Source organism: Glycine soja, chromosome 8 (assembly GCF_004193775.1).
Source record: "Glycine soja cultivar W05 chromosome 8, ASM419377v2, whole genome shotgun sequence".
Classification (NCBI taxonomy): Eukaryota; Viridiplantae; Streptophyta; class Magnoliopsida; order Fabales; family Fabaceae; genus Glycine; species Glycine soja.
This window is the reverse complement of record NC_041009.1, coordinates 45,758,926-45,774,181: the sequence shown is the minus strand read 5'-3', so window position 1 is coordinate 45,774,181 and position 15,256 is coordinate 45,758,926. Positions and strand designations below refer to the sequence as shown.

The 15,256-nt window shown below is 29.8% G+C and overlaps 3 protein-coding genes across 5 annotated transcripts; 2 read left to right on the top strand and 1 right to left on the bottom strand.

The window, feature by feature from the left end:
• Positions 1 to 1,096: 1,096 nt before the first annotated feature.
• Positions 1,097 to 4,573, bottom strand: LOC114423616. Of its 3 annotated transcripts, none has more exons than XM_028390441.1 (6): positions 4,334 to 4,573; positions 4,176 to 4,212; positions 3,132 to 3,475; positions 2,207 to 2,365; positions 2,022 to 2,130; positions 1,097 to 1,564 (listed from the first exon to the last, which is right to left on the bottom strand). In XM_028390441.1, the coding sequence occupies exons 1-6, from the start codon at positions 4,415 to 4,417 to the stop codon at positions 1,347 to 1,349; spliced, it is 951 nt and encodes a 316-aa protein (XP_028246242.1). In that variant the 5' UTR covers positions 4,418 to 4,573; the 3' UTR covers positions 1,097 to 1,346. The 3 variants fall into 3 exon arrangements, with proteins under 3 accessions (XP_028246242.1, XP_028246241.1, XP_028246243.1); XM_028390440.1 differs by having other exon boundaries at positions 4,176 to 4,224; positions 4,334 to 4,571; XM_028390442.1 differs by lacking the exons at positions 4,176 to 4,212; positions 4,334 to 4,573 and adding an exon at positions 3,564 to 3,753.
• Positions 4,574 to 6,850: 2,277 nt separating this feature from the next.
• On the top strand, positions 6,851 to 8,750 carry LOC114424236 (hydroquinone glucosyltransferase-like). The gene is given in 2 exon segments (XM_028391084.1): positions 6,851 to 6,865; positions 7,698 to 8,750. Coding segments are annotated over 2 exon segments (1,068 nt in total).
• A 4,504-nt stretch (positions 8,751 to 13,254) lies between these two features.
• On the top strand, positions 13,255 to 14,914 carry LOC114424291 (hydroquinone glucosyltransferase-like). Its single transcript, XM_028391132.1, has one exon. It carries the CDS (start codon positions 13,305 to 13,307, stop codon positions 14,715 to 14,717), a length of 1,413 nt encoding a protein of 470 aa, XP_028246933.1. The 5' UTR covers positions 13,255 to 13,304; the 3' UTR covers positions 14,718 to 14,914.
• The last annotated feature ends 342 nt before the right edge of the window (positions 14,915 to 15,256 follow it).

The window sequence follows — 15,256 nt, the reverse complement described above, 5'->3', positions numbered from 1 at the left end:
CTGAGGAGAAGTTTAAGTGGGTTGTGAAGTTCATTGGATTAGATTTTGAGATCCAATTCAAGCTAGGCAAGGAAAAATCCAATCGCCGATGCTTTCTCTAGAAAGATTATGTATGTTGTTGTTTCTGTAATCCAGTTAGCTGATTCTGAGGACCATTATTTCATGAAGTGCAATCTAACTTGTCCCCTCAATAAATAAAAGGCACATTATTTCTTCTATTTTTTTATGTTGATTTCTTCTAACTTGTCCCCTCAATCTAACTTGCCGTTTGGTGCATTCTTTTTACTTGAAAGAGTTTCTGAGATTAACAATAGAAAGTAAAATTTCGTATATGCTCTTGAAACTGTCCATCGGATGGGGCTAAATATCGGTCTCCCCACAATTATTGCTTCCCTCAGATTTAAATTCAAATAAATTAAAATCATGAAAAATCTTACAAATAAATGCTTCGATATTTAGAAGCAACTGCTTCCTACCACTTTCATGAAAAACAAACAAATGATGATTAGGATGAAAAGAACATATAATTTTGGTTATGAAACTATAAACCTCCATGACTATCTTCATCATCTTCTAGACTCCCCCAATCTTACCAAATTAAAAATAAATTGCAGATTCGATTCATCGTCATGCACTTCCTATAATTTTTGTTCATCTTTAGGGCCTTTTATTTTCAATTTTTATGATCAGTATTTCAATTGTTCTATAAATGTTTTAGCTGTAATTTCTTACCGCAATACATAAATCATCATCTATGTTGAAGGAAAGGTCGGTTTATATATATATATATATACATATATATATATATATATATATATATATATATTAATTTGGTTTTATTTGTGTTTTTTATCAGCAGATAATGTGGTTTATTTCAATTGTATATTTTTTTAGACGAGTTTCTTGCATTTGGGTCATCTGAACTTTCCCAACACTTTTTTTTTTATTTTTGGCAATACTTTCCCAACACTTGGTAACGCCATTTCCTACTTATTTTATTATATATTTTACTTTGACGATAGCGAAGTACTTTCTTGTGTAGCGTAAAACCAAACGGGCTATAGTTGTTTTCCAAGAAAATGTGGTGATATTTTACTTGACTTTCATCTCCATGTTAAGGAGAGGATATATTAAATTTCTATGGAAATATTCTTAAGTTATGACATCCCAATCAGGAACATAGATTTTCACTTTCATTTTCTCCTTCTTCCATTTGAAAAGTTCCTATACATGTTAAATCCCAACCACATGTTTTTCAATTCACCTAATCAAAAACCTTGAAAGAGACACCACTCAAGTATAAAGCTCACAAACTTGAATTGAGAATCACGAGTATATATGCTTGATCATGGCGTTGTTTGGTTGGTGTCATTTTCCAAAGCACGTGGGAGGGAATAGCTTACGCCAGTTTGACCACTAGGAGTGAGTAAATCGAACTCTCCAGTGATAAATGTGTGATCTTTCTTGAAAATAGGACGTCTAAGTTCCACATATCCACAGTAATCCACTTCATTTACCTCAGCATCCTTTTTGAATGAAGAAACAGCAACCTGAACTCCTTCCCCTGTAAAATGTTTAACTCAGTTACATTTCAAATCTAAGTAAAATATTAGAAATTTACAACTACTCACATATTCTATTTAATTAATTAAGTTAAATTCTCATTTATTTTAAATTATTTTTGGCTGATTATTAGTGTAAGCACGGTAAAAAAAGGTAAAAAAAAATTAAATAATCCATACACCAACATATTATAGAGTTATTATAATATCATCTAATGGTAAATTTGATTAATGTTTTATGTAAAAAAAAAAAAAGTTTAATTAGTTTACAATAACTACTTTGTTATTACCATGATTTTTTATTATTTGACGTTATATTTTATTTTACTAATATTGCATAGAAATTAAATTCAAAACAATAAACTACAACTAAAAAGTGCCTTTTCAGATATCTAAACCTAGAAATTCAACATTATAAAACTGATTTTTCTAAAATAGACAGGAATTGATATTTTTTACCATGTGTAACAAGCAGCAAGTTCTCAGTAGGATATTTATCTGCAAGGTCCTTAATTAACTGCTGATATCTTGCCCCTGCTTGCAGAACTGATTCTTCCCACTGGGGCAACTGAATTTTATGAGGCAAAAGTGTTATCATGGATGCATATTTTAAAATTATTATATTAATTTGAAGACCCCTATACCTCTTTATACACCCTTTCTACATTTTTATCCACTATTTCAGCTGGAAGCATGGCTTCACACACTGCTACATCAAACCCCATATTTCCATCTTTAGGGGCCACTTTGGGACGTATAGCCTTGCTGTTCATCATTTCACACAATCCATACTCAACAGAGACCTGCAGTTTAGAAAATCAAAAAATTTGCAAACTTGTAAGTTGTAACCTTTCCAGACAAAGGAAGACAATAAATACTAAACTAACTAGAACTAGAAATCATGTTACAATCCTCCAATATTTTAATTGTTACAAACAAGCCTGGTAAATTTTGTTTAATTGTCACAATTAAATCTATTTTATCAAATTTTTTAATCTAAAATTTCCAACTTCTCATCTTTTTTTCTTTCTAATTTTTATCTAAGATTTCCAATTTCTAACCTATTACCAATATAAAGTTATCTTTATTTTGAATTTCTTAATTTTCTTTCTTGATTTAGTCGTTATTTTAGCCTCTAATATTACTGTTCCAGTTCTTATAAAACTAACGACTTTTGATATAAATCCTTCTTATATTAAAATAATTGTATTTTAATCTTCATCGTTTAAAAATACTAAACTTGTTTTTAAATTTTTTATTAATCAGTGATAACAGAGACACGAAATAAAATAACATAAAAATTAGAGACTAAATTATTTTTTAAAAAGAGAATCTAAATAAAAATCTAATATTATAAAGCTTAAAGGCCAATAAATTATTTAAACCATTAAATTTCACACGGTGAAAAAAAAAATCCAAAACTGAATCAAACCATGAAATAAAATTTAAAAAAAAAAACGTTTTTTTGTCATGAGTTTTATATATTTTCGATATGTACGGATTTGACTCGGTGTTGAACATTCTTTTTGACTTTGCTTAAAGAAAGAGTTGAGAATAAGACAATCTGACCTTGACTTCGAAAGGCTTAACGGCAACACCATCGCCGGCGACGGTGCCACCACGACCCTCATCGGAGAAAGACGCCACGAGTTCCCCGGCGGTCTGGAGGCAGCGGAGGAACGGCGAAACGAAGACTCGCCCGATCGGAAGCCCGACACTCTCCCGGAGCCTCCGACCCGTTTCGAACGCCCGTTTTCTACCTGCCTCTGCCAGCGGCGGGTCCCACGGCCGCGCCGCCGTCATCACCCACGACGGCTCGAAGTTGTCCAAACGCTCCCCGTGCCTCATTACGAAGACGTTTTGGTACGAAACGAAGCCCCCCTGCTTTCCTCCTGAACTCATTTTCACCGAACCTACACCACAGACAGAGAGCGTGTTTGGGTTTCTGAATTTATAAGAAAAAATGAAAATTGGGCTTTCCTTATAGAATGTGTTTCTTACTTTCTTTCTTTCTCTACTATTATTAAAGAGATTGGTCATAATCATTACAGTGGTTTGGTTTCGAATTTCCACAGTGAAAGTGTTGCAAACTTACAATTTGGGTTTGTCATTATTTTTCCCAGAAAGAGCACCCGTAGACTAATACGGGTTCGTTATCGTAATCACTGCTGCTAGCTGGCACATCAATTTTTCTACTACAAGTTTTTTTATATTTTCTATGACACAAGATTTTCTTATTTATTAATTACTTTTACAAGATATTTATATACCTATCAGTAATCTACATCCAAATATCTTTTATACCTTGAAGATGCATAGGCAATTTTGTTAAATTTATCAATATAGTTAGTTTTTGTTCTTTTTGGTGAACATATAGTTAGTTTAAGCTAAAAGCTATACATGACAATCCCGACTAGACAATTGTGCTACGTAACGTTACTTAATTAAGGTCATATTCAAATTCAATTGAAAGCTATGGTTTTGCAATACTTTAAATTGATCTTACGTCATTCTCTCTCTATATTATAATAGTAATTCAGATTGAAAACTAATTAAGAGAACGACCAAGAAATAAAAACAACTAATAAGATGAAGCTGGACATGATGACGTACCTGGAGATAATGATCGAAAGCCAGTTTCTTTACACCCCTGAAACAGAATCTTTTGTTCGAAAGAGGGAAATATATAAAATATTACTATATTACAGTAAACAAGTGAGAAAATTAATAATGCAGAAAGAAAATGTGAGATTAGGATTTCGAAAAACCACCTTATAACTTTCCTGCAGAATGGGAGCTTGGTTAGAACAAGTAGAACGAACAGAGAAAAGGCGAAGTAACCGTAACGAAAGCATGATTGATGATGAACAAAGAGGAGAATATAGAAAGAATTTGAATGAGAAAGCGCAAATGGGAATGAAGAGAGAAAGCTGGTACCCCTTCGAATTGTAGAACTATAATAACGAATGAATGAACTTAATTAAATATTTTGAAGAATAGGGTCCAACAAAGAGTTCTGGGAAGGTTCCTTAAGTGCGTTTATAGCTGAAAATTGAAAATGTCAAGAAAATAGTGCTTCCTTCGCTTTTAAAGCTAACCCCAATGTCACTTCATTGACTTTGATTACTTAGTGTGCTACCCGCGCGTATGCATCACTTTCATATTAGATTCATCAATATTACACCTAGGATGGTAAAAGGTAGAGTCTAGGTTGAGTCGGTATTTGCCTACCCTTGTTTTAAAAAAAATACCTGTATATGGATCCATATTTACATTGATAACAATTTTAATATTTTTTTTTATTTTTTAGATATGTATATACTCATATATGTATTTATGACATTAAATGATTTAAGAAGGAATTATTTTTAAAAGATAGTTTTTTTTAACTAATAAGTATTGTTTTGTTAATAACTCAATAACCGTATTCATTTTCATGGAAAAATGAGAATTTAATAATAAAATAGTATTATTTTTCTTATAATTAGGATCAAGAAAATATTGTATTTTATTTCTTATATATAAGACCAAATATAGTATTATAAACAAGCAAATAAATATTTATTTGTGAAAACTTAAGTCACAAATAAACATTACATATATAATTATTCAACATTACAAAGATAAATCATTAAATAGGTGTAAATTTATCCTACTAAATGAAGCACCAAACAACACATCATTTACAATTTGAAGTCAATTTTAAAAGAACTTATCAACAAATTCATCAATTTATATATATAAATAAATAATAAGTAATATAAAAAAAATTTCATATAAAGTATGTTAAATTAGAATTCACTATTTTATGTTAAATTTTTATTGTTAATCATAAAATTATAAAAATATATGTATAATATAAATTATTTACTTAAAGAAGATATTTTATTTGGTTAATGTTGGATGGAGCGGGATTGGTACTATAGTACCATATTCACATTCATCCCAGCAAAGAATTATAGGTAAATATTCATTTCCAATAAATGAGTAGTATTTTTTAAGGTAATTATAGGATCTAAATCCATCTTGTCATCCCTAATTACACTCATACTTTTTGTAATTTGTGAATTACCCATATACCCTTCCGTTATTTGAACCTGTAAAAAAACTCCTTGATTTTTGTTTTCCACAATACACATATAACACCTTGGTTACACCTCCCACAAACACTGTTGGTTGACACTATAAAAAGAAATACATCAATGCTTATAGTGTGTTTTCTACTAATTGTTTTTTTTACCCTCCATTAATTTTGTTAATGTTTCTTTTGGTACAGGTTTTTTTACACAGATTAATTTTATTAATGTAGTATTTATATAATATAATGATACTTTACTTATATGGTATTAATTATTATATTATTCAATTTAATGATAATATATGTATATTAAACAGATAATTTTTAATTCAATTTATATATTAACAAGTTATTATTAAATTAAAAGTAATTATAACAAAACTTAACGCTGTCATGTATAATAGTAATAATAATTTATTACATGATTTCTCTTACTAAATTAAAAAGGAGATGCATATATAATTATACTATTTTTTTTGTTAATGGTGTTTGATACTTGGTCTGAAACCATTAAGTTTCATGTAAAAATTGATGTTATGAGTTGTTTATAAATATTTTTTATTTTAACTTATTGACACGTTTTTTATAAGAACAAAATCGTGACGATAATTGAACACCTAAACAAATAATATTTCATGGGACCTTAATTAACTTTTTCATTAAGCCACTTTCTACAAACTGTGCTAATGGCTTAAGGGCTTGTGTACTATTCAAGATCCACTAGATAATAATCATCCATCCCACTTATTCACAACTAGGTAATTTCTCATTCCAATAGATGACACTTTATGGAGATATCTACCACCACTCGGAGGAGCTTGACATACCAAGGATAGGTAGAAATGGATTTGGAGAACACTCTAAAATTTGATAAGAACAATACTCCATTAATTTTATTAATATAGTATTTATATACATAAATGCTAATATTTTTCTTATATTATATTTATTGATTTAATAAATGAAATGACATTTTATGTATATTAACCGTATAAGTTTTTTTAATTAATTAGACTTGACAAAAATATTTGAAACTTTTTCATTTAAAAAAAATAATATTTATTTATATTTTATTTTAACTTAAGCACGTTTAAGAATGGCATAAGAAAATATTTTTTTAATTTTGTAAATGATATTAATTATATTATTATTATTATTTACCTTTTCAATTACTTTTAATAAAAAAAAATACAATAAAACATCGCTATCAATGGACTTCCAAGAGGTCTTTTTAGTGGGATTTGACTTTTTGAAGATAAATCCGACTGAATTGTCATGGAAACAAAAAAGTACTTTGGCTTCATTAATTTCATTTAAATTATTTCCGTTTTTATTCTGTAAGATATAATTAATTTTCCTTGACTGTAAATAGTTTTAGAGTTTAATTCTGATGCATTATGAATATTCAAACTTCTACATTGTTTTTTTTTTTTTTACTTGAAAAACTTTTACATTGTTAATTTAGAATTAACAATTTTCAAACAAGTAGCCAATCATTATTAGATATGGATAGAACTGTGTACTATTTTGTGTAGTGTAATTAAAATCTAAATTTTATTTGAAACACAATGTAAAGGTTTATTATTCTTTTTTACGAAGATAAGATTTTTTATTTGATGAATTCATCAATAAGTATTTTACCTCCATTTTGCTGCGAATATTAAATTGAAATTATTCATGGAATGAATAATCATAGTATAAAAGGAATATGGAAAAGATCAAATCAATATATATATATATATATATATATATATATATATATATATATATATATATATATATATATATATATATATATATATATATATATATATATAACACAAAAGAGTGATATTATTTGTTTGATTCCATAATTGTTGCTACATAAACTAGCTAACCTAAGAATAACGTTTGAGAAGAAAATCAAACACTTAGCATTTGTAACGACATATGCATTGGCCAACTTCATTGCACGATGTATGAAAATATCTAATTACTTATATATGTTTCTTTTTATTACTCTAAAATAACCATACCATTGCACCATCATTTTGAAGCATCTGTTTATAACATTTCAGAGGCTCATCACAGTGACTCGTTCTCTGCCTTATATCCTCGATGCCTTGCAGTCATTGAGTTCAAGCTCAAGGGTGGGTTCTATGATTGTTGATCTTTTCGCAAGTGAGGCGCTTATTTGTGCAAAGGAGCTCAACATGTTATCCTTCATCTACATTCCAACATCGGCTATGACACTGTCTTTGTACCCCAATTTGCCAAAGCTGGATCAGACACTTTCCACTGAATTCACAGACCTAACACAACCCATTGAAATCCCTGGTTGTGTGCCAATCCGTGGCAGAGACCTACCAAAACCTTTTCGGGATCGAACCAGCCAAATGTATTCGTTCTTTCTTCAACGAAGCAAAACGCTTCATGTAGCTGATGGAATCTTGGTTAATAACTTCAAACTGGATTAGATAGTGTAACAACAAATTAAAGGGTGTGAATGTTTAAGGTGGTTGGAGAAACAGGTACCTAATTCTGTTCTTTATGTTAGCTTTGGAAGTGGAGGGACACTTTCACAAGACCAATTCAATGAGCTAGCTTTGGGGTTGGAGCTAAGCGGTAAGAAATTCTTGTGGGTTGTGAGAGCACCAAGTGAATCACAAAATTCTGTTCACCTTGGTTGTGAAAGTGATGACCCTTTACGGTTCATTGAGAGGACCAAGGGGAAGGAACACGGTTTGGTGGCTTCTTCATGGGCACCTCAAGTTCTTTCTCATAATGTAACTGGTGGGTTTTTAACTCACTTTGGATGGAACTCTACCCTTGAGAGTATTGTGAATGGTGTGCCTCTAATAGCGTGGCCTTTGTATGCTGAGCAGGGAATGAATGCGGTTATGTTAACTAATGACCTAAAAGTGGCACTAAGGCCGAAGGATAATGAAAAGGGTTTGGTGGAAAGAGATCAAGTTGCTAAGTTTATAAGGAGACTAATGGAGGATCAAGAAGGAAGGGAAATCGGTGAGAGAATCCAAAATTCGAAAAATGCTGCTGCTGAAACCCTGCAAGAAGAAGGATCATCTACAAAAACTTTGATTCAGTTGGGAGTTTATTTGTTGGGTAAGTAATTAATTAAGAGAATGAATGAGGTCAAATTGTTGACTGTTTGTCCACTACCTGTTTCTCCTTGTTTTTTTTTATATAATTCCAAATTACAATCTAATTAATAGAAGTTGTCCACAGTAGAACAAAAGAAATAAATGGCTAAGCAGTAAAATGGCGTAAGCTAAATCTAAATGATTATGCAACGAAGTATACTATATATATAAATACTATATTTTAAATTGTGTATCCCACGGGTTGGATTAAATTATATATTTTTTATATATATATAAAATTTTTATGTGCAATAATAAAATTAATTTTTAAAATACTTAGTAGAATATAAATATAATTATATTAAAATTGAGGAAGATATTAAATATATTTTTAATTGAGGAGATATTATCTAATATTAAGTCTAATGAAATTTATTTTGGTTTATTCTTTGTTCAAGTAATAAAATTGATGTAATATGTATTTGAAATGTATAAATTAAAATATATAGCATAATTTACTACTATAGAAGAATATAACACATGAATTTATTCATTAATATATATATATATATATATATATATATATATATTATCGTGTAAAAAATATAAATAATTTATAAAAAAGAAAGATATAAAAACTTCGTACCCCATTGTCCAGAGGCTCTTCGCGAAGGTATGGGGGAGGGATTACCCTTGCATATGCAAAGAGGCTGTTTCCGGATTCGAACCCATGACCAACAAGTCACCAAGGCACAAGATAGATAAATAAATAAAAAAAAATATTAATGATATCTTTTTACACTCTTTCTTAGAGACTCTTTTTATTATTGGTTAGAATTTATTAAAAATTATTAATTGTGATAGGTTTTAAATATAAATTAAGAGAAAAAATTATCAAATGAGAAACAAAACCTATTCAAAATGATGATTTTTTAATAAATTCTAAACAATAATAGAATGAGTGTTAAAAAGAAAGTATGGCTCATATTTCTTCATAAATAAATATACAGGACTTTTACTTGACAAAAGTAATTGAAACTTTTTCATTTTTAATTTTTTTTTACTTATCTTTTATTTTAAGCTAAGCACTTTTAAGAATGTCATAAGAAAAATACATTCTTTTTGTAAATTATTATTATTATTATTTACCATTTCAATCACTTTTAATAAAAAAATAATCCAATAAAATATGGCATTTACTTAATCTTCCCTATCCAATCCATCAAATATCAATGGACTTCTGTGAGTTTTTTTAGTGGGATATGACTTCTACATGATTGATCTTAATTTTGTCTTTTGGAGATAAACTCCGATTGAATTGTCATGGAAACAAGAAAGTACTTGGGCTTCATTAATTTGCTTTAAATATCGTTGTTCCATTATGTAAGGTATAATCAATTGAGAATAAAAAAAGGGTATACTCAATTTTCTTTGACAATGTATAATCTTAGAGTTTAATTTTGATGCATTGTGAATATAAAAACAACTGCACTGTTAATTCATTAGACATTACATTATATATAATTATAGAAAAGATAAATTAACAATTTTTAATTAAGTAGAAAATCATTATTAAATAAGGATAGAACTAAACATTGTGTTCTATTTGTGTAGATTATTTAAAATCCAAATTTTATTTGAAACATAATATAAATGTTTATTATTCTTTTTTATGAAGATATCATATTTTTTTTTATGAACTCGTCGATAAGTATTTTAGCTCCATTTTTTTTTTTGCAAATACTAAATTAAAATTATCCATGAAATGAATGATCATAGTTCGAAAGGAATAAGAAAAAGATAAATGAATAGATATAATAACAAAAGAGAGATCTTATTTATTTGATTCCACAATGCTGCTACATAAAGTAGCATTCATAAGGATAACATTCGAGACGAAGACAAATACTTAACAATGGTAACGACATATGCATTGACCCACTTCGTTGCACACAGGAGATACTTTACTTTCATATCTCCTTACACATTCAGTAAAACAAGTGTCATCACAGTAATCATACAGTTTTATTTCACATGTTTTTGCCTCTATCACTCTAAATGACCCTTCATTTTCTGTGTCAACCACATGAAATATTCAATACCAAACCATGAATGTCCAGCTTAGAAAATTTTCAAAACAAAAGAATTTTAATTGACAACATAAATTAGTGACTTACTTCAATAAATAAAAAGTATGACATACCAATCCCAATGGAAAAAACAAGCATAATGAACAAAACTGAAAAGACCTTCATCTTAATTTGATTTTAGAACACAATGTGCTTTTATATATATATATATATATATATATATATATATATATATATATATATATATATATATATATATATATATATATAATCAATAAGCATATACTATTCTTTAAAGTTTATTTACTAATTTATAATAGGTATTTTGACTTTTTGTTATTTTTTATATATATAATAAATAAGTTTTAATATTCTTTTCAGCTTTTTGTTACTTTTTATATATAGACAATAATTTAAATATTCTTTAAAGTTTTTTTTATTAAATTATAATAGATATGTTTGACTTTTCGTCACTTTTTTATTTTGTTATAGTCATATCTTGATTAATACTTTAAATAGGTAAACCCATGTGTTTTTTTTTATATATACTGAAAGGTGAATATCCATGTGTTTAATAGCACATATTATTTTATTATATTTAATAAATATGATATTTAATAATATTATTTAAGTAAATTATATTGTAATTTAATAAATATTCTGATAAATATATTGTAGATAAAATTAAATATTCAATGACATAAAAAATATTTTATTTATTAAATATAATATATAATAAAATTGAACTACATAATTAAATATTGAAATGTTGTAATTATTAGAAATCATATATTTATTAGTTTTTTTATTAAATAATATAATTTAAATATGTAAAATATATATTAAGAAACAAAGCTTTTAAATTTGTTATTAACAATTTATTTTAAATAATATTTGTAATTTTTATTTAGATTAAGAATATTAATTGTCAACTCTATTTTTGAAGTTATGATGAAAAAAATAAAATATATTTAATATTTTTGATAAGTAAGAAATAAAATACAAAGACAACAGAAAACTAGACTCTTAAGAAGACAATGCCTTTAGCATGAGATAGTAAGCACACATAGAAGGCTGTTGCGCAAGAATCCTAGTTCTTGAAATCTTCGGTCTTTGTTGCACTAAGCTTTGCAAGCCAATCAGCACATCCGTTACCTTCACTAATTAAGGGTATGTTTGAGAGAAATAATCCAATTAGCTGAGAGATGAGCACAAATTAAATGCTGTTGAAGGCATTCAGATGGAAATGGAGGTCACTATTGTCGATAAAGAATAGCCTAAGCAACCTGGAGACCATGGCTAATAGCAAACTTGACTTACTATGTACCAATCTGACCACGGATTGTCTTGAAACACCTGAGCATTAGGCGATTTCCATAAGGTCTAGCAAGTAATCACGAACAAAAGACCATGTATCCCAATTGCATTGTTCTTGATCCACAAAGAGAGCGACATCATCCTGAGAGAGGCATTAATCATGATGATCCATGCATGAGGTGGTTCCAAATAGGGTGAGATTGATAGCAATCCTTGAATAAATGAGTAATGGTCTCATATGTTGTTAACCACACTTGAAACAAAAAGGGTCAACAAGAAAATGTCTAGAAGAAATAAAAGCCAGAGGAAGTGTTTTAGATTTTCAGGAAGTGTTAGCTTTCTATACTGATATTCAGGTTGGTAGAACCAATGATGAGCCACCTATACACAGATTTAGCCGTGAAGATACCATTGTTAGAGGGAGCCCAAATGAGGGACTCCCCTTGCTCAGGCCAAATGAGGAAACCATCCTCAAGTCTAAGCATAACTTTGACCATAGATTCCCATGTATAAGATACACAAGGCGACCACTTTCAAATATAAGCTTATCTAAACTAATTTTATCTTTTTAATTAGAGCATTCCAAATTTGTTTAATTGAAGTTTTATTTTTAATGTTTCTCTTTTATTTTTAACATCAATTTCAAGAAACGGCGGTAGTTTAGTTGATACAATTAAATGATACTTTTTTTTTAAGGAACTAAATTAATTTTTCTTCTTTTTGTATTTGAGACCTGCAGAAGTATTAGTCATTACAATACCGCTAGACAATTTGAAAAGGAAAAAAAAATACGTGGATATCCAATGCTACATGACACATTGAAAGAGATAGAAAGTTATATACATATAAAATGTGATACCAAGATAGATAGAAAAAAAATTAGGAATATTGAAGAGATGTGTAAATTTAGAGGTGTCTAGATTTGAATGTTCAATTCAAAGTTTAATGTAATGTTAAATGCTTACGTTTGAACTTAAATCAGACTATCTTTCTTTTTCTTCCACGGCAAGACTGTACCACATGGCATCCTACGAGTAAATCTATGTAGTATATTAATCTTCGTGAGATCATCACCATGAAAAGTCACGTATTAATTTTTCCTTTATATATGCTAGCTATAGCCATATAAAACTCCATCAATTAATCCTTCAAAAAATCATCAACCTTCTACCTAGTGATGATACTGATTCCAATGGAGAAGCCAACCCACATAGTGATTGTTCCAAGTCCTGGCTTCAGCCATTTACTTTCACTCATTGAATTTTCCAAAAGGCTAATCCACCACTCCAATGGCTTGCAAGTCACATGCATGATTCCCACACTTGACTCACCCTCTGAACCCTCCAAAGCCATACTTCAAACTCTCCCTTCAACCATTCACTCCATTTTTCTTCCCTCAATCCACTTCAACAAAGAGACACAGACTCCAATAGCAGTCCAAGTTCAACTCGCAGTGACTCACTCTCTTCCCATTATCCGTGAGGCTTTGAAAACCATAAGTTTAAGCTCAAGGCTAGTTGCCATGTTTGCTGATATGTTCGCAAGTGATGCTCTTATTTGTGCTAAGGAACTCAACTTGTTGTCATTTGTTTACTTTCCATCATCGGCCATGACACTCTCTTTCTGTTTTTATCTACCGAAGTTGGATCAAACATTTCCTTCTGAATTCAAAGACCTTACAGAACCTATAGAAATTCCTGGCTGTGTTCCAATATATGGGAAGGATTTACCAAAACCGGTTCAGGATCGAACCGGCCAAATGTACGAGTTCTTTCTTAAACGATGCAAACAACTCCATGAAACCGATGGGGTCTTGGTTAACAGCTTCAAAGGCATTGAAGAAGGGCCTATAAGAGCATTGGTAGAGGAAGGAAATGGTTACCCAAATGTTTATCCGATTGGACCCATTATGCAAACAGGATTAGGTAATTTAAGAAATGGGTCTGAAAGTTTAAGGTGGTTGGAGAATCAGGTACCAAATTCTGTTCTTTATGTTAGCTTTGGAAGTGGAGGGACACTTTCAAAAGACCAACTCAATGAGCTAGCTTTTGGGTTGGAGCTAAGTGGTGAGAAATTCTTGTGGGTTGTGAGAGCACCGAGTGAGTCAGCCAATTCTTCTTACCTTAATTCTCAAAGTGATGACTCTTTACGATTCTTACCAGAAGGGTTCATTGAGAGGACCAAAGAAGAACAAGGTTTGGTGGTTCCTTCATGGGCACCTCAAGTTCAAGTTCTTGCTCATAAAGCAACTGGTGGGTTTTTAACTCACTGTGGATGGAATTCCACACTTGAGAGTATAATGAATGGTGTACCACTCATAGTGTGGCCACTGTTTGCTGAGCAAAGAATGAATGCAGTTACGCTAACTGATGACCTAAAAGTGGCACTAAGGCCAAAAGCTAACGAAAATGGTTTGGTGGGAAGAGAGGAAGTTGCTAAGGTTGTAAGAAAACTAATTAAGGGTGAAGAAGGCAGAGAAATTGGTGGAAGAATGCAGAAATTGAAGAATGCTGCTGCTGAAGCACTTGAAGAAGAAGGTTCATCTACAAAGACTCTAATTCAGTTTGCAGATAATTTGATTGGCAACTAGGGTCATGCATGTATTGGTAAAGGTCTATTTTCTTTCTAATCTAGTCTACTTGAGATGGTTGTTTACTTGTTTTCAATATCTGTTATCAGTTTATATAATATATGAAATCTGAGATGTGCAAGTACTGTAAGTCTCTGTAATGTTGTAATTTCAGAGTTTTTTTTAAGGCATACTTTCGAAGTTTTAGGAAGCGCAAACTCTTTCATATCATGTGATACTCTCCAATTTCAACATAAAAAATTGTAATAATTTTTTTTTTTTTTTTAAGAATAACTAATAAAATAATCAATTAAATTCATACTTATTAAGAGATGTATCCGAACCCGTAAATCGTAATCAATGTTATAGTTGTTACATATATATTTTGACATTCAAACAAAAAAAAAAAAAACAAATATATTTTGACAGTGATATAGTTATATGTTAATATTATTTTTCTCCTCCAGGCAAAACTGCAAATTCAAGTCTTCTCTATCATTTAGTCAATACACATCACCGCCAACAATGATGTACTCCACGTCTAACCAAAAAAAGAAACA